Source organism: Octodon degus, unplaced genomic scaffold, assembly GCF_000260255.1.
Source record: "Octodon degus isolate 3935 unplaced genomic scaffold, OctDeg1.0 scaffold00240, whole genome shotgun sequence".
In the NCBI taxonomy this organism is placed as follows: domain Eukaryota; kingdom Metazoa; phylum Chordata; class Mammalia; order Rodentia; family Octodontidae; genus Octodon; species Octodon degus.
Genome location: NW_004524816.1, coordinates 1,138,479 through 1,157,197, shown reverse-complemented (window position 1 = coordinate 1,157,197; position 18,719 = coordinate 1,138,479). Strand labels below are relative to the sequence as shown.

The 18,719-nt window shown below is 42.9% G+C and overlaps 1 protein-coding gene across 2 annotated transcripts in view; it reads left to right on the top strand.

The window, feature by feature from the left end:
- Fam13c (family with sequence similarity 13 member C) overlaps positions 1 to 18,719 on the top strand; it is a 100,009-nt gene that overhangs the window by 14,822 nt on the left and 66,468 nt on the right. For both annotated transcript variants that reach the window (XM_004645872.2, XM_004645875.2), the window contains exon 3: positions 14,338 to 14,456. In XM_004645872.2, coding sequence (XP_004645929.1) covers positions 14,338 to 14,456 — 119 coding nt within the window. The remainder of the gene's footprint in view (positions 1 to 14,337; positions 14,457 to 18,719) is intronic.

Below are 18,719 nucleotides of genomic sequence, written 5' to 3'. Positions count from 1 at the left end.
TATATAGATCAGACTCTAGTGATTCTCTGTTTTCAGCCTCCCAAGTGCTGGGATTATCGGCACACGCCACCATGCTCAGTCTCAATCATCATCTCAGCTTGCCCTGGGGATGGGGCTGGCACAGCACTCTGGAGACCAATCCACAGCTGCTGCACTCTGCCTAAACAAGCGCTTTAGTCTGCTGAGCTATCTGGCCAGCGCTGGAACTTCCAATTCTGATCTTACTTGGAAATAGGACTTTTACAAATATAGCCGATACAACAATTCAAGTGAGAAAAGTCCTAGATTAGGGTGACCTTCAAAGCCAATGGCTGGTGTCCTTTTAGGAAGAGAAGCAGTCACAGGAAGACAGATGGGTAAGACACGAACATAAGGATGGAGGCCGAGGCAGGAGGATGGCAAGTTAAAGCTCAGTCTGGGCAACCTAGCAAGACACTGTCTCAAAACACATTTTTTTAAAAGGGCTTGGGATATAGTTCAGTGTGAAGATTCTGGATTCAGTCCCTAGTATCAGGATAAAAGAGATGGTGATGAAGGTTTGAGCATTACTGCCACCAGCCAAGAAGTGCCACGAGCCACCTGGAGATACAAAGGCAAGGAAAGGTACTTCCTAAGAACCTTTGGAGAGAATATAACCCAGTCGTCACCTTGACCTTGGATTTCTGATCACCATAACTGGGATTGTGAGAATACATTTCTCTTGTTTATAACAAGTTATGCTATCTGTTAACCTTAAGCAATTAAAGCAAGAGATTTCATAGAAATAGTAGCTGATTCCTCCATGCTCCAAGGGAGCTGAAAAAGTATGTGAGACTCTGACCACGGCTGATTTGGGGCTCCACATGGCTTAGCAGGGCAGGAACAGGGTGGGCATAGGTAGATACTCCTGGATCTGGTTACTATAAATCGTCACTTGGGCTGGAAACAAAGCTGACTCGGGGTAAACTTCAGCATGGTGGTTTCAGCAAGACCCAGATTAGTAGAGTTGAGCCCAAGCTTAGATAAAGGGTCACATGACCTCTTCTTGGGGTGGTGGTGGCTGGAGGGGGGTGACAAGGCAGGGACTCAGATAGTTCATTGCACAAACCAGTTTGGGAACTGGAAGTTTGGGAGTATAGACATAGCATTCATTCCTGTAGTGATTGTTTAGCACCATATAGATTCTATTTGTATTTCCCACCTAGCTAATGGATGAGTTGAAACTTTCATCTTTGAGCTCAAAATATCTCTCCCAGGAATTCTTTATATTTCAATAACCATGGCTCCAATATTGTAAGTCATACCTGGAAAGCTATACCAAGTATGAAAATATGACTTTTTTAGGGATGGCCACTGTAGAGCCTTTGCCTAAATGTTTTATTATGTAGGAGTTCATTTGATTCTCAAAAGCACCATATGACATGCTGGGATTCCTAGTCCCTTTTTGCAGCTGAGAAAGCTAAGAGAGTTAAGTCATTTCCTCAAGGCCCCATAAATTGAATGAATTACCTACTGGTATTAATGGGTATTGTCTTTTCATTTTTATGATTGCATTAAAAATTGATTTATGCTTTTTATAGATTTGGAGAATATATTAAACATATGTGGGGCCATATATTCATACACACAGAAAATAGGCTAGCTAAGACTTTGAATGTTCCAGGACTCTTGAGAATAGTCTTTCTGGGATTGGAAGAAGGGGAACTGAAACATCTGCTTGGCTCTTTTCATGTCTAGGAAATGGTAAGAATATAATTTTCAATAAAACAATGCATGCAGTTGGACTTCATTGCACTGCTAGGAGAGAGTGGTGGGGAGAGGTATTTTAGTGACACTGAAGAGACTGTTTTCTTTTTTAACATTTATTTATTTATGTATTTATTTTTTCCATAATTTTATTGAGAAACAAAATAGAAATGAGACAGTTTTATATCAAATTGGTAGGAGAGTTCCAATAATTAACACATTGCATACTGACTTCCTAGTGGTTGTTTGTTGTACAAGATGCAGACATGATATCCTCTTTATAAACACTATTAGAACAAATCCCTCTATTCATTGAATTAAGAGAATGTAACTATATATCTATCCTAACCATTTTGAATACACAGATACAAAATGGACATTCATCTGTATCCCCCCCTTTTTTTTGTTTAGTTCTGTCATTTAAATATTATAGGTGTGTGAACTCAGCAAAATATTCTAAAATAGTCCAGTAGTCCATAATAGTATTGGGTCTTCTGCTTCACTGGCAATGTCAGAAATTGTTGACCTGAGTCCCCTACAGCTCAACATAACAGCATGGCTTTACTTCTTATACTTCATTTTTATACTTTTCTGCTAGATGGTTAAGACCAAGGTAAAGCAGGACCTATGCAACAAGAGTTGTAGCTTTTGGGTCTGATAAGATTAGTCAAATCCCCTCAGGATTTATCCTGAGACCCTGTACCTCAATTTGTAGATCATTTGTCAGTGTCAGCCATGTGGATGAGTCACAGCCATTGCTTGGCCAATTTGCTCTTTGTGAAAGCCTGAGAGAATGTTTTTTCTCCATGTGACTCTCTTAAGGCACACTCTACATCATCGATCACTTTCCTCTGTGGCCCCATAATCTCCTTAATCAGAAAATTTGGGACGCAACTGAGTTACATGATGTTACAGTACAAGTTCTCATATGTCCTAAAGATTTTTGAATCTAGCAGTTAATTGAAAGGACTCTCACCTTGACTAACTATATATGCTGATACCTGTGAACTGAGCAACTGCACTGAAGATAGCAATTTGTAATAGTAGGTTTGTGCTTGGAGTGCCTGTCATTCTGGTCTTCTGAATACTTGCTACTTGTCATGACACACCGGTTGCTGCTGTGCTCTCTTGGGTAGATGATTGTTTAAAAAGGAAGGGAGTGGTGAATGAAGGCAGGAGACAGGAAAAGCAGCATTGTGGGACTGTCCTGCTACCAGTTTGTATATGGTTAGATTTCTGGACTTTTATGTAAATATATATAATTCTTTATTCCTATTTTTAAAATATATTTTGGTTTTTAAAATTTTTTTCATCATATTCTGTAGGGACGTAAAGTTTAACATATCAATACTTGATGAAAAATACCCGTTCCATGTTATGCCTAAGATGTTTGACATTCAGACAGATAGTGAGGTTAAGCTTATCAGCCTAAGTTGTATGGTAATAACAATAAGCTTCTCTTCTGGAGGGTTAACAACCTAAGTTTGCAGACCAAAAATTAGAGAAAAAGGAGGGCTGCAAGGAAATCCAACATTTTGGCCCTAGCCTTCCAAGGTCAATTAAGACTGAAGAGGCTATTTTGGATGGGTGCTGTGTTTGGCTGTGATCGGTGCCTTTTATACAATAGTTTTGGGGGCACTTTGGGAGTACTTCTGTAAGGTACCATCATTGTGTCCTGTGAGCCACAGGAGCAGAAAGTAGTGAAACAACTTACTGCCTGCTTCTTGCAGCTGGTGTTTGTTCGTGGCTCCTGGAAGCTGGCTTCTGTGTGGAGAGGCCACGGCAAGTTGACGAGAAGTCATTTAAGTTTCACACTGGCACTGAGGATGGGCAATCGGCTAGGCAGGAGTTGGACAGACTACACAACATTAAAGACACATTTTCTTAAAATCCCAGATGTAGTTGGCATATTGTTTGGGAAGTTGGTTTTATTATTGAGTTGGGCAGATTTGTGTGGGCGGTTGCTGGACTTCCTGACTTTCACGTCAGGACTTTCTCTGTATTCTTGTAGCAGCAGACATTTGAGGTGATTCTGCTTGAACTTGTGCAGTTGTGTGTGCAAAGAGAAAAGAGATTTCCTGTTCATATGCTGTCTGTCACTTCAGGTGACCCCAAATGACGCATGATTGTACTCACCTGTAATGTCTGATAAATAGCAAGAGCCCAACATATATTAGAATAGAAGAATTTGGTGTGGCTAATCGATGAGTTATTATGGCCTAATATATTCCCATACAGTAGGGATGAAAACAAAAATTCCATTTTCTCTTAGGAAAAGTCTCATTTTTCTGTGTCCGTGGTGACCAGTGACAATCAGGACTTGTTTTAGATCTTTCAGTTTGTCTGTAGCAGCTTATTCCAGTGATCAAGCACACTTCTGCAGCACAGCCCCCCTGCCAGCACACAGTACTAAAGCCCAAAATCAGCAGCAGCATAACTCCAGCACACACCACCACAAGTCCGCCAGGCATGACATTCTCACTCCAGCTTTGCCTCTGAAGCTAACATCACCAAATGCCTAAATGTTCCAACTTCTGAAATCGGCCAGCCCCCTGACCGCTAAGGGTCCCCAGGTGCTGCACAGATGGTGCTCTCTGCTTTGCTGAAGATGCAGCCCTCCCTTAGTGTAGCAAAGCCATACATTCCACTTTTTGTTTAAATACTGATTTGGAATCTCTTCCTTCAGTAATAGAAATCTGTGTAAAATGATAAGGGACCGCAAAAAAGGGGCCATAGAAAAGAGTTCACTCAGACAGTGATCGTCGGTCTGTACTGTGCACTGAGTTACTTAAGTAGAGGAAACTGCAGCGAGGGAACACACCGGGGGTGAGCCCGTCAGAGATGGGCAATGGCCGTGCAAGAGCACCCGCCCAAGTTTTCATGCTTGTGCTGGGAGACAGGCCAAGGATGTGGCCCACGAAGTGAGACTGGAACAGTTTGTAGTGGGTGGATTGTACGAGTCCTGGATTCGATCCTAAGAATTCTTGTTCTGGAGCCTCTCAGACACTTTTTTTTTCTAATAGCAGAGAAGACAAAACTTTGACCCAAAGAGGGAGTCCCTGTAAATCAGAGGCATTCATCATCGTAGTCTGACTCCAAGCATGTGAACTCTGTTCTTGCACTTGAGGAATTTCTCACAGAAGGGAAAAAGCGGGATCTTTTTTTTTTCTTTCACTGTAGAAGCAGAAAGGACCAGATCAACATTTGCTTTTCTATCCTTTTTTTCAGGTAAAAGGAGGGTGTAATGGTCAGATATATCTGCTCACTATCTTGGAGTGAGAACATTTGACCCAAACAAGGGAACCCTGGGAGTGGCGGTGGGTGCCTCAGGAAACAAGATATGGCCACATGTGGTGGTTGTGTTAGTGGCGCCTGTTTTCAGTGTGCGGTGTGAGTACTGTGCACCATAGAATTAGCCACTCTTTCATCAATCCTAAAATATATATGTATCTATTTCCCAATACTCTAACATGGCTGAAGTCAGGATGCTCCTTACAGTGTCGCAACACGGTTTGGTACCAACATTATTTAATTTTCAACAAATAAAATAATAACCTACCAGCCTTAGGGTCTGTGGGTCTGAGATCGCTGTGCTCAGGGTCAGCACGCGTGTCCAGGGCTGATTGGCTCACGGTGCCGTTCTGGTGCGCCCCTGGCCCAGCAGCTCCCATTCTTGGCTTCTCCAGCCCTTTGAATTATTCTTGAGGGTTTCTCAGCAAATTTACTCTTTGCTTACTTGTTTCAGTTTGAGGCTAGAAATTCTTGTTGGTGCACTTGTGTCACTTTAATACTTTTAGCATGGGCATTGCCAACACTAGCACTGTATCATGTTAAGTTATGAGAATGCTGCATGTTTTAATAGTGAAGAGATCTTTTATCTCTCTAAATCAAATTTGATACCTCATAAAATGATATTGTGTTAATAATTCATTGAACAAACATTTATTGAGTACCTCTGTGTGATATCATAGGGGATGAGTCCCGTGAGACGAGGCTACATGGAGTTTTAGGTCCAGCACGTGCCTTGCGGGTTTGCACCCCTGGCACGGCAGCTCTGAGGCCATGAAATACTCGTGGATATTTTTATGCAGGAAAGTGATGTGACTTGATTTGGAATCTCTTCTGATGGGCTTTCTTTAGTTATTCTCAGTATCATTTACTTAGCGGAATCCTTTCTCCCTTCAGCATTTCTGGCACCTGAATCTTTATGGAAATTAGTCTGAAACACAGATATGTCACCTTTGAGTAAGAGATGCTGGACATCGAGATGCTATTGAATAGCAGTGCTCTCGGCAATAAGTTCTTTTCCTCACTACACAAGGTTTCCAAATAAAAGGCTCCTCAGAATGGGTGGTAGTACAGTTAGTGCTTGGATCCAGTCAGTCTCCTCAGGTTTTCTCAGGTCCACTTCAAGTTTTTCATAGGCTCGCTTTCCTGGGATACTCAGCTCAATCCAAATGTGTCATCCGATCCTGCTGTATGAGAAGCTCCCTGTTAAACCGAAGCTCTTCATAGTCATGCCTGGAGACCTTAGAGTAGTCAGTGTTCCATCATTTTAGCAAAACACCCGATGCGAGGACTTTCTTCTTAATAAAGAGGGGTGTATTTAGCTCACAGTTTTGGAACTTAAAGTCCAAGATTGGGTGCCCCTTGATGGTCGCATGATGATGGCACATTAGGGTGGCAGTGTATGTAAGGCAGCCCCCCACGACCAGAGCAGAAAAGGACGGCAGGACGGGTTCCGATTCCCTTTGGAGAACGTGCGCTTCACGATGGGAGCACCCTCCACAACGCTCTCGGTCCTGAGGTCCACGGCCCCTCAGAACTGCTACTCTGGGGACCAAGCCTTTGCATGTATATTTCAGGGAACACTCAACAAACCATAGCAGTCTTATGACAGACTTAGAGATATCATTAATGCATTTTGATTGGAAAATTACAGATGGAAGCTGTTTAGCCTTTGCTGGGGTGAGAGCGAGCCCCTGCAGAGCTGGTCCTGTTCCGTGCTAACACTGCAGATGGGCGTCTAGAGGGAGTCAGCACCTTGCACTTTGGTAGAACAATCCCCACCCACCCCCGTTAGTCTAGCATCTTGGGTAAACTGAGGGCATTGAGCGGGTACTGCCACTAACATCACAAACTTGACATCTGTGAATTCCTTTTAAAATGGGTATGAAGCTATAATTTCAGGTGAAGGTCTGAGACTCATAAGATACCACAATTTTCAATGTCTATTTTCTTTGTATATCTTAGAATAACTTTTTTGTCAAGATTTTCTTTCTTACTATCGTTAATGTATTTTTAGTGTGAGAGAGGATGGAACGTGCATATTTGTACTTTAGTTTATTTTTATCGTTTTGTATGAAATGTTTTTAAAATATACTTCTGTGAAATTAAAATATATCTAAACAGTTTGGGTTTCTGAGCAAGAAACAAACAGAATTCATTGTGTTGTTTCTTTCTTTTTTTTAAAAATTTAGTACAGGGTGTTCAGGTCTCACTACACAGACGGGACTCGTAATGATCCTCCTGTTTTTAGCCTCCCAAGCCCCGGGATTACAGGCCCGGCCACCACTCCTGGGCTCCGTCGGGTGTCTCAGTGCATCCAGGGGTGGGGCCAGCACAGCGGGGAGTGAACCCCAGTCCCTGCATTTTGCTGTGTCCGTAAAGTGATGGGAGTTGTGATACTTCCAAATTCTAAAGGGGAATGTGGAGACTCGGTGGTCCTCCTTTATGTTAACTGCACTGCATTTTGTGAGAACAATTAGTTTTGCTTTAAAATCCTCCATGGCTGGCTCAAGAGAAATGAAGGCAAGTGCGCCCTTTGCTGGAGGACATTGTTTAGAGCCTGAGGTTGAAAGCCATGAAATGCTCTCACCTAGTGCTGCTTTATTCGGCACTCAAGGCTCAGTGTTATATAAGAAAATCTGAAATGATCCCATTTAAATTTGATTGTAAAAAATTGTCTGGTTTGAATTTTCTACAGCCATCAACTGTGAAAAATTGTGAAGCATAAAATAATGGAGACAGAAGAAGCCCTTAAAGCTGACACTTTCCATGTCCCCATTTAAAGCGCAGTGGATAAGTTATGCTAATGGATGGGAAAGCAGTTTGAAAAGTCACACACTGCAATGCAAGTTGCCAGCAGCTTAGCAGTTTCTTATTTATTCAGCAAAACAGCTGCTCAAGGCCTTCCTTGGGCCAAACTGCAGCTACAGAAATGAGCAGGAAGCAGGGAGGAGCTGCATTCCAGTGGAGATGTTTGCTAACTTCTGCTTTCCAGAAATAACTTGACTGGCATTTCCATTAGATTAGTTTGATTTCTTTTTTCTTTTTCTTTTTTTTTTTTTTGAGGTTTAATGTGTTAAGTGTGTGCTTGTGTGTGTGTGTGCCTGTGTATGCCTTGTCTGTGTGTGTGTGTTTCCTAAATGCACAAAGGACCATGCAAGGCACTGGTGTGCAGTGGATCTGTTATGTTGGAATGAATTATTTTGCAAGGCAAAATAATTCACGTATAACATGTATTTTGCAAGGCACTGGAACAGAAAGTGAAGTAAGTACAGGACACTTTTGTTTGGGGACCTGAGATTTCATATCAGGGATGCCCTGAAAGCCCACAGATGTCATCTACAAGGATCTAAGAGTTATCACTGAACAAGACAAGAGGAGAGTCCAAGGACAGAGACCCAGGAATGCGGAGGTAGTCTCCAGTGACTGGGGACAACGGGACTGCAACTGACCATCCAGGACACATGAGATGGGCTGCTGTGGAAGGTCCACCCTAGGCTGGGGACGCTGCACTGAGAGAGCGGGATGTGAACTGAAGGGCGGCCAGCATTCAGAGGGATTTCCTCAGAATACATTTTCTATCTTGTGGTGCTCTTGGTTTATTAATTGGACATCCATTATTACTGTTGGATAGTGATGGTGGTGAAACCATGGCATGTGTGGTTTTTCTTTTAAGATAAAAGATGTTAATGTTTGAGTTGTGTTTTCTAAACTAAAACCTTGGTATGCAGATTTATTTGCAGGGTTGGCACTTTTCAATAAATAATTGGGCTTGGGCTGGCAGCTGGGACACTGGCTTCTGAAAGTTCTCTGCCACTATGATAGATGGTGAGACATTGGGCCACCTCTGCAGTGACCCTGGAAGAGCTGGCTTGCTTTTGGTGCTCGTTGTTCCTGCATTGTAATCTTAGGGATCAACACATTGCATTCATTCCTACAGAATCCCCTCCCTTGTTGCCTGTTCAGTGAGCGGGGTGCTTTCTCTGAAGTTGTGGGTTCTGACTTCTTGTTTTCAGCCCAAGTGCAGAACTCATGCAGAGCTCGGGCAGCTGAGGTCATTTTTGTGATGGTAATTTTGGATTTTTCTCATGAGTGCTTTGGGAATGGAAGAATAATTTGATTCTTGCTAAACTAAATAAAACAAACAAGGGAGCTTGTGAAATGAAACATTGCAAGATCTTTTAAAGCAAAGAATAACAGATATAGGTTAATAATTTCAGAAAATAACATGGTAGAGATTCAAAATCAACACACTGCCTGCTTTGTTAGTCAAAATGGAAGTACAAGTTTTTTTTTTTTTCCTTGGGAAGGTAATGCTTTATAACAAGTAAGAGGTATTTAAAGGAACTTAAGCTCAATGGATGTTATTTAAAATATATATGATTTTAATTTATATTAAAATCACAGAGGGGCTGGAGAGATGGCTCGGTGGAATAAGCACTTCCCTGGCAAGCGCAAGGGTCTGAGTTCAATCCCAGGTTCCAAAACAAAATAAAATAAATAAAAAATAAAACCACAGAAATCAGTGTTTCCTGTTCTTAAGCTTATAGTAATCTCTTAAAGTTGGAGTAGTTCTCCAGGCTCTGTAACAGGCCGGGAGGCCACCGTCGGATGCGCGGACGTGCGTGTGTCACAGGTGCCGTGCTGCTTTCTTTCATATTTCTGTGCTGAGAATCCGACCAGTTTCTCGTAAGAAGGCTGAAGCTTGCTCGTGTTGCCATATTTTTAGACTTTAGTGACTCATCTCCCTAGTTGTCCTATTTAGCCATGACTTTTGATTCCTTGCTTTTGAAAGTTTTATGTCATTTTAAAAATTCACCATGAACAGATTGTAAGAAACAGTGCCACCTATTTTAAAAAACATTATTTATAACATCTTCTGACAGATGTCATATTGTCGAGTGCACTTTTACTAATATGTAATGTTTCTTTTATTGCTGTACCCTGCTTTCCCTTATGGAGTTAAAAGTCTCTATCATTCCACTGAAATACAAAACGTGGTTAGGCAGGAAGCTTCCTTCTTGAACCTGTGACACCCCACTCTGCCTTTTCTTTCCGTCTGTCTTTTTTTGGCTTTCTTGGTGTCTCCAGTCTGTCTGTGTATCTATCTCTATCTGTCTGTCTGTCTGTCTCTGTCTCTCTCTGTGTATATCTCTGTCTGTATGTTTCTCTCTCTGCCTTTGTCTCTATCTCTGTCTGTCTCTGTCTCTGTCTCTCTGTCTCTCTCTGTCTGTCTGTTTCCTGCTCCTGTCTCCTCTCTCCTTTTTCCTCGCTTCTCTCATAGGAAAGACTGAACCTAGAACCTTCACACTGAGCTGTATCCCCAACCCTTTTGTATTTTGAGACACAATCTCTTTCAGGCACCAGGTGGCCCAGCGTAACTAACTTCAAACGTGTGATCTTCCTGCCTCACCCTCCAGAGCCAATGGAATTACAAGCATGTACCACCACACCTGGCCTTATTAAAATTTTTGAGACGTAAATATTCTTAAGTTATAAAGTAACACATATTCATTAGACAGCTCTAGCAATTGAGCAGCTGAAAATCAGCATGTTCCCTAAGAAGCATAAGCACACAGTTATATCCACACTGCCTCCTGTGTACACACACTTGCATGCATAGAGCACGCATTCTTTCTGCTTCTTCAATATCTTAAATGATTGATTTTTGTCCATATGAATCACCATCTCTGCAGTCCAAGTGACAGTCCCCTCTTGCCCGGGGTGTGGTAGCTGTCTATCCTCCCTTCCTCTGCCCCTCTTCTGGTCCATTTGCCACTCAAGCCTGATGTGATTTTCATCCCATATGTTTGTTTTGGAAGGTTCTTTCCCCTCCTCTCAGTCTCTTCCTGCGGATGTGGCTTCATCGTTTCAGTCACATCTATGGTTCTTTTCTCCATAGAATTGGGTTTGGTTTTTTTCCCTGCATTTTCTCAAATCCCCATGCGCTCACCTTTATCCTACCATAGCACTGCTTGTGTTGCGCCATAATAACATATCCATGTTTCTGTCACGCACGTTCCCCCCTGAACCCCACTAGCAGACTGTGAGCAGGACACAGGAACCAAGAGAAGCACAGATGGTAGCACTTGATAGTAACCAAATATTTGAATGATGAATAAGTATAGACAGAAACTTAGAGAGCCCATAAAGCTTCTGGGATGGCCAGTTCTAGAATCCCAAGAGTCACAGCAATCAAGTGTAGGGAGGCTCTTAGCTTTGAGGAATCAGTCTGGCTCAAAGGGTGGGATAAAAGCCCGGCCATGGCAGTGGGAGATGCCAGTGCTATTAAAAACTGGAGCGATGTGATCGTGACCAGAAGCTGTTTGCCTTTTCCTATCTGCTTCATCTTGTTTGAGGCCTCATGTGGACTTAGTGAGGTGTGACTGGAGGATCGGAGACTTGTACAAGGCGTAATTCCTAGGAGGGTCAGAGGAACTAATGTGAGAAGACACCTGAGGATGTGTCCCCACTTGTCTAGCGCAGGTGCACAGTGGGATGCAGTTATGTAACCCTGGTTTAGCACAGGTAAGCACACATGTACTGGCTACGGCACTGTGTAGGAATGTAAGTATGTGATAACAAGCTGTGTGAGAATTATAGAAGAAAGAGAGGCTGCTCTCTGCTCTGCTCCATTCTGCCTGCTGTTTTGCTGATGTGTTGCATACATATATTCTTTAACCTTGGGACCTCACCTGTGAAAATCTCCCTTGGGCCCCACAAGTGTTCCAATCCTAAAGGAAGCTCAATAAAACCTATCTCCTAGTTTTAAATCAGTACATATAGGCAAAGAGTTCCTTTAGTTCAGGCATGTAGTGAATGTGTTTAGATTTGCAAAGTGCACAGGATGCATTTTTTACTAAAATGCTTACAACAGTGACATAAACTGAGTAATATCGCTGCATCATAAAGACAGGAGCAGAAGAGGTCTTGTTGGGCATGTGCAGACTTCAGCCTGTGCCCTCACAAAGTCTGCCTCAGTGTTGGCTAGCATCTCTTTTATTTTGGTCTTTAAATTGCTTCTATTTCAGATTTCTCATATAAGAGAAACCCTGAGATAGTTAACCTTTTGAATAGGATTTCTCTTAGCATTGTAGTTGCAAGTTCTATCCATTTTTCTACAGATAGCTCGAATTTATCCTCCTTTGGGCTGTGTTCCATTATGTTTACATATCTTCTTAATCCATTCATTCTTTAATGGCTGCAGAGCTTGCTTTCACAGTTCAGCTATTATTAATTGTGCCGCAATAAACAGGTGTGATGTATCACCATAAAGTAATGCCTTTAACTCTTTTGGTAAGCTACCCAGAAGAGCTGTGTCGGGGTCAAGTGGAATTTCTAGTTCGTTTTTATGAGGAATCTCCTTACTGATTCCCATAGTTGTTGAATTAGTTCACATTTCCACCACCAACATAGAAGGGTTCTCTTTTCCCCTCACAGCCTCATGAGCATGTTATTATTTAATTTCTTGACGATGGCCATTCTTTCTCGAGTAACTGGGATCTCAGTATTGCTTTCGTTTGCATTTGTAGAACAGCCAAAGGTGGGGAATGTCTTTTCATGTGCTCCTTGGCCACTTGTACTTCTTTTGAGAAATGTGTATTCACTTCAATTTCCCTTTTTTTCCTTTGAAAATAGACAGTTTTTTTTAAAAAAAATAGACATGTTTTAGTTTTGAAAGAGAATTTAAAAATAGTAAAAAAATCCATTAGAAACATTAGAAATGATACAGAATTTCACTAAACAAAATGATAAGAGTTCAACAATGATTCTTGTATTGTGTATTGCTATCTTCAAATTAGTTGTTCAGATTTCCAGATTTTTTTAAGGAAAGTTAAATTAGCTCTTTCAGGGTCAACTTTACTACATTTATGACATAAATGTAATAATCTGATAGTATAGTTTTTAAAATCTGGGGATAAATGTCTTTAAAATCACCTGAGGTGGGGCTGGGGAGATGGCTCAGTAGTATAAGTGCCTGCCTGGACAGTATAAGGTCCTGAGACCAATCCTGGGTGTACACACACACACACACACACACACAAATTTAAAATCACCTATGGTAGGTTAACTAATGATCAACTTGTAGCACCCAGCTGAACTGAGTCAGGTGTTTCTGGGTGTGGAATATCAACTTGAGAATTGTTGCCAACAATAGAAAAAGAGAACTGGAGGGTACGATGTGCTGTGATTTTCCTGGAAAAATCTGTCATGTGGCTTTTCTGATATGAACTGAGCTGTCTCATCATTGGAGGAGCTCAGGTCCTCACTGCCACTGAGGATGGCTGCCGTCCCTCTTTAGGGGAGCTCTGGCTCTGCTCTGAGCTTCACTTCAGTGCAGACCCCTCAGCCTGGAGCAGACTGCCTCGTTTCCACTACTGACTTTTGGGCCTTCCCAATGCAGATCCTTTGATGCAGACTTGCTGAGACATTGCCGTGGGCTCTAGGTTTCCAGCTGGACTCGTGCAGGACATTACTGTGGTGTCCAGGCCCTCAGCTGGACTCTTTGGATCTGTAGTGCATGGACAGATCTCCTGCACTCTTCTACATTTGGCTCTTGGGTTGAATATTATAAAATATAAAATAATCCTATCAATTATGTGTCCTGTATTAAATCATTTCTCTTGGAAGCCCTAGCTATAACATTGCCCAGTTATTCAAAAGACTGTAAGGTCATTTTCACAATTGTATGTAAGTTTAAGGGTAAGAATCCTAAGGCGATAACAGAATAGGGAAGATTTATAACTTTTTGAATTTTAATTCCTATTAGTTCATGTTTACAGTGCCTTGTTTGTGCTAAGAGTTGAATACATGTATTTTTTCCAAACCATGGATATATCAACTGCATTTATCAGATCATAGTTAGAGATTGGGGAAGCACACTCTCTCAAATCGCAAGCCCCTTGCTAGTGAACAAGGAATGGTGAGTTTTTGGGTCATTTAAAGGTAAGGAAACAGGTTGGAGAAAATAAAGTTTTATCAATTGGAATAGAATGGACAAAGAAAAAAAAACAAACCTAAGTGTGAAAAGACAAAAAGATTTAATACTCTGATCAGTCACATCTTGGAAGTTAGCTTTAAAAATAGTTGTATGGCTATCTTGTGTCTTTTGGACATGGATTTGAAAGTTTTTATTCAAGCATCTAGTAACAGCTGACAGATGGAGTCTATAAACTGCAGCCCCTAACTGGCTTCATGCCCCAGGGCATCCAGTACAGTGTTTTAGGTGCTGCCGCTCCCCTGCCCCAAGGCTGCCCCAGCTACAGGGTGCTGTCAAACTGTTGATGCTGCCGGCTCATCTGCTTTCGTTGTTTCTTCTTATAGGAGACAGAGCATGTGGTGCCCAGCCGGTCGGAGTGCCTGGGTAGAGCAGGAACGCCAGCTTACGAGAGCCCGCAGCACAGCTCCTTCCGGTGCCAGGACACAGTGCGACTCCAGCCAAGGTGGGCCCTTTGTTGTCAGAACCAGTACTGGGTCTTTCTCAGCAGCACTAACTTAGGTGCTTGGCACTAAGCACGAAGGCTGTCCACCTTTTGCCAATGGTGCTTCCGGTCAGAGAAGCTACTTGAAGGGGTTTAGAAGAAGAGTCACTGCATTGGATAGAAATGTAAACGATGCATTTTCTGTCTTTCCATTTCAAGATAGTTACCCATAAAGCTCAGGGATGAGTGGACACAGGTGCTGCTTTTATTCAGAAATGCTGTTTCTCTTCATTGTGCCCCCCTTTTCCATGCCAGAAACAATTGTGTTTTCTTCTATGACAATGACAAATTGGTGATGCCCAGGTATGTCCATGCCACTAGATTTTCACCTGACTTCACTCAGCCTTCTCCAATGGTGCCGGCAGAGTTTTACCCTTGGTCCCATTTTAGTAAGAGGTGAAAGATTTATATGGTCTGCAGAGAAACCAGAGTTTCATCCTGTTTTATGAAGCCTGAGGATGACACATTAAGGGCCTTGCTTGATGCTACCCAAGCAAGATGGGCGCAGCTGAAATTTGGTCCTACATCTGCTGGTGTGTGGTGCGGCAGCTTCGGTGCTGACTCTCCCACTGTCCCGGGGCCTTAGCTCGGGGGTGGCCACAGGACTGACCAGACAAGTCTGCTGGGGACAGGATCCAGGGAAAGGATGTGGGTGGAAAGATGATTGCAGAAAGGCTGGCAGGACATTCTGACGGGAGCATGGTGCTGCAGCTGTCTGTGGAAAATCTCTTCTGAAATAAACAGAAGAAGGAATCCAACTGCTGGTTGTGTCAGCTGTCTTTGTAGGATCTCATGTACAGTGTAACCGTAGCCTTCGCCTAGTAGAAAGGGAGTGCTGTGACTGACGTGACCTTTAGCAGTGGCTTCCGAAGGCCGCACAGTCTGAGTGAATCAGCACTGTTATTTGTACTTTGGAAGATCTAAAGGGTTGGAGGGGACTCCAGAGGTGAGGTGGTCCCCTGCCTAAGTGGGAACACACGTATCCTTCACAAGTCTCACAAGTTGCCATCTATTCTGTCTTTATTCTTACCTGATCTCAGGTAACAGCGGTTGCAGTGGACTTGGTCACCTCCCAACTGGTCAGGGCGTCTGTCCTCTTACTCGAAGCCGCTGGTGAGAAGCATCTGGGGCTAGAATCAGTTACTCTGCCAGTTGCTGCACCTCCCCCACCAGCCTGAGGACTGCCTCCCTGAGCAAGGAGAAGGTCAACACATTCCCATGCATATTTCAAAATAGTATAAAAGCAAAAACAAACAAGCAAAACCCCAAACTAAAGCATTCCTGTTTGTTTGGCATGTATGGCAGTCTTTAGGGGTGGACATTCAGCAGAAGCCAACAGAGAAAAATGATATTAGAAGTTAATCTTTTCAAGTCATGCAAATTTAAAACCATTTTATATCTTATGTATGGTTGGAATGGTAGCTGACAATTTTACTGTTGTCAGAGGGCAAATTCAAGACTTAGTAGGAGTCTGTAGTGACCACTTACATGACTAGTTAATTGCTAATGGTACCAAGTTAGAATAGTACTATAAGGGTGTTGTTTTTAAAATTATTTGTTTATTTATTTGGTGCAAGGTCTCACTACTCAGTTCAGACTAGTAGTAATCCTCCTGCCTCAGCCTCCCCAGTACTGGGATCACAGTCATGTACCACCATGCTCAGTTTTGGGGCAGGCACAGTATGCGGTACTTGGGATTGAACCTGGGTCCTTTCACTTGCCAGGCAGGTACTTAGACTACCGAGTTATCTCCCCCAGCCCCAGAGCAGCAATTCGTACACTGCTGTGTGGTGTTACACTTTATTCAGATTCACAGAGGTTCATATCAAGCTGCCTCCCGAAAAAGGCATATGCACACCTGTGTGAAATCTTAGAATGTTTGTGGACTTTCGCTGTCTGCCAAGAACAGAAACCAGGTGCAGAGATGGCCCTTTCCTCCTTCAGCAGGGCCATGTTCCCGTCCCTAACAGACTAGCAACTTCTTGCAGAAGGCGGTCTGGCCCACATCCTCTGCCCTTTAGCAAATCTCCATAGCATCCTAAACACCTTGCTGTTCCTTCCTCCCTCTAGCCTCTCTTTCCCACTTTTACCAATGTTTGGGATCTAGCTTTCTGAGCTAGCAGCATTGCAAAGTGTTGTGTGTGCCAGTGCCAGGAATTCCAGGACCGGTGCTCACCCTCAGATAAGAAGTGATGTTGGGCCATTTGTGTCTCAGTGTTAGGTTTACTATTTAGATGACGGTGGTAACCTTCAAACTACATGTTGGCATCACCCCAAGGACACTGTAGTGGAACTTTAAAAAAAATACAGTATATCTCAAATTATTATAGGGATTGTGAAATTCGATGAACTGATGAAAGAAGATCTGAGGCTAAAAACAGCTTTGAGTCAGGTAGCTCACACTGCTGATAATACCCTCTTATGTGTTATGGCCAGGTCTGGCTGTATAAGAGAATCTTGACAGAGACATGACACTGCACCAGGAGACACCAGGCCTCAGTCTGGCCCAAAGCAAGGGAAGAAGTCAGGCTAAACCTCAGCAGATGTAAAATGCCACCTTCTTGGAGGTGGGGGAGAGAGCTAGTGACCCAGCTAGCTTTGCAAAAAAGAGAAGGACCATCTCTCTGTCTCAAGGAACTGTCAGGCACTCACACACCACTTGGGTAAGACCTGGAGGAATCATCCCCCGAAAATTAATTCAGTCTTATAAAATGACATTTCAGAGCTGATGAAGGTCAGGGGATAAGTATTGATCTTTCTGCACATGCCAGATAGTTTTATGCCTACAGCGGTCAGAGGTTGCTATATCCTGGGCTCTTTCTAGAAGGACCCTTTACCTGAATCTGTAGATGAACTCAGGGAGGTCTGGGAATATTTTTTCTAAAATTTGAGTGTATATACACTGTATCTGTTTTCTAATTTTGCTGTTATGAATGACCACATACTTGTGGCTTAAAACACAACTTTATTATATCATAGTTTTGTAGGCTAGAAGTCCAACATGGTTCTTATGGGCCAAAGTAAAGGTGACAGAAGGGCTGTGCTTCTTTCTACAGGCTCTGAATAAAACCAGTTCTTGCGTTGTTTTTTCTTGTTCCAGAGGTGGCTGGCCTGGATCCCGTGGCCTGTGGCCTGGGTCCCGTGCCCTGTGGCCCCTTCCTCCACTTGCAAAGCCAGTGACATTGGATCACTGCTCTTTCTTCTGTAGTCACAACTTACTCTACCCATGGCCAGAAAGGTTTTCTTCCTTTAGAAATGCACATGATTATACTGGCCTTGTGAGGATACGCCTGAATGATCGCCCTCTCTCAAGACCCTTAACTCAGCCACTTCTAGAAAATCTTTGCATGTGTAAGGTGACATGGAGGGAGGCCAAGCAAAGGGTGGAAATGTGGACATCTGTGGGGAGTCAGAAGTCTGCCAACTGTATTTCTGTGGATTTTTCCAGAGCTGATCCATAAAGCACATATCAAATAGGGCTCAGCATTCAGAATGAATGTTTAAAACCCCTCTCCTGACCTCCTCAACCTATTGGTTTGCTTGCTTTTCTGAATTTCCTCATCAGAGATTATCTCAGATCATTGAATCCTGAGTGATCTTTCCTTATAGCCCTACTCCCATTTTTCAAGTCCCCACCCCTACATGTTATTCCCTAGTAGTACAACGTGGCACATTGGAGGTTTATTTAGTGCCCTATACTCGTCTCTGGTGCAGAGGCATATTTGGCTTAATTGTTTAAAATACCTTGAGTCAATATTTATTTGGAAAAATTTAAAGATGGGATAATCCAGGGCCTATAGTCCTGCAAGGCGAGAAGCTGAGGGACAGTTCTCCAGTTTTCGCCATTCCCTTTAGCTCTCTCCATTATTTCTGCTCCTCAGTTGGCTTCTGTAGATATTTGATTTATAATGCCTCATTCAATCCTTTTCTTCCCTGCAACTGTTCATCCTGGGAGCTCTCTGGCTGCCTGAAGCTAACTCCTCTTATGGTGCTGGCTGACGATGTCTTACGGATATTTTTTCACAGAGGACGTGTTTACATTTTAACTGGACTCTGTGCGTGTGGTGAAGGATGTTTTGCTCCTCTGGCATGCTCCTCAATGCCTCCTGCTTTTCAAAACATGTACAAATATAGAATCACATTTAGTTAGAATAGAGCAGGGGCAGGGCTAGAGCTCAGCAATGCAGCGCCTGCCTGGCAAGTGCAAGGTCCTGAGTTTGATTC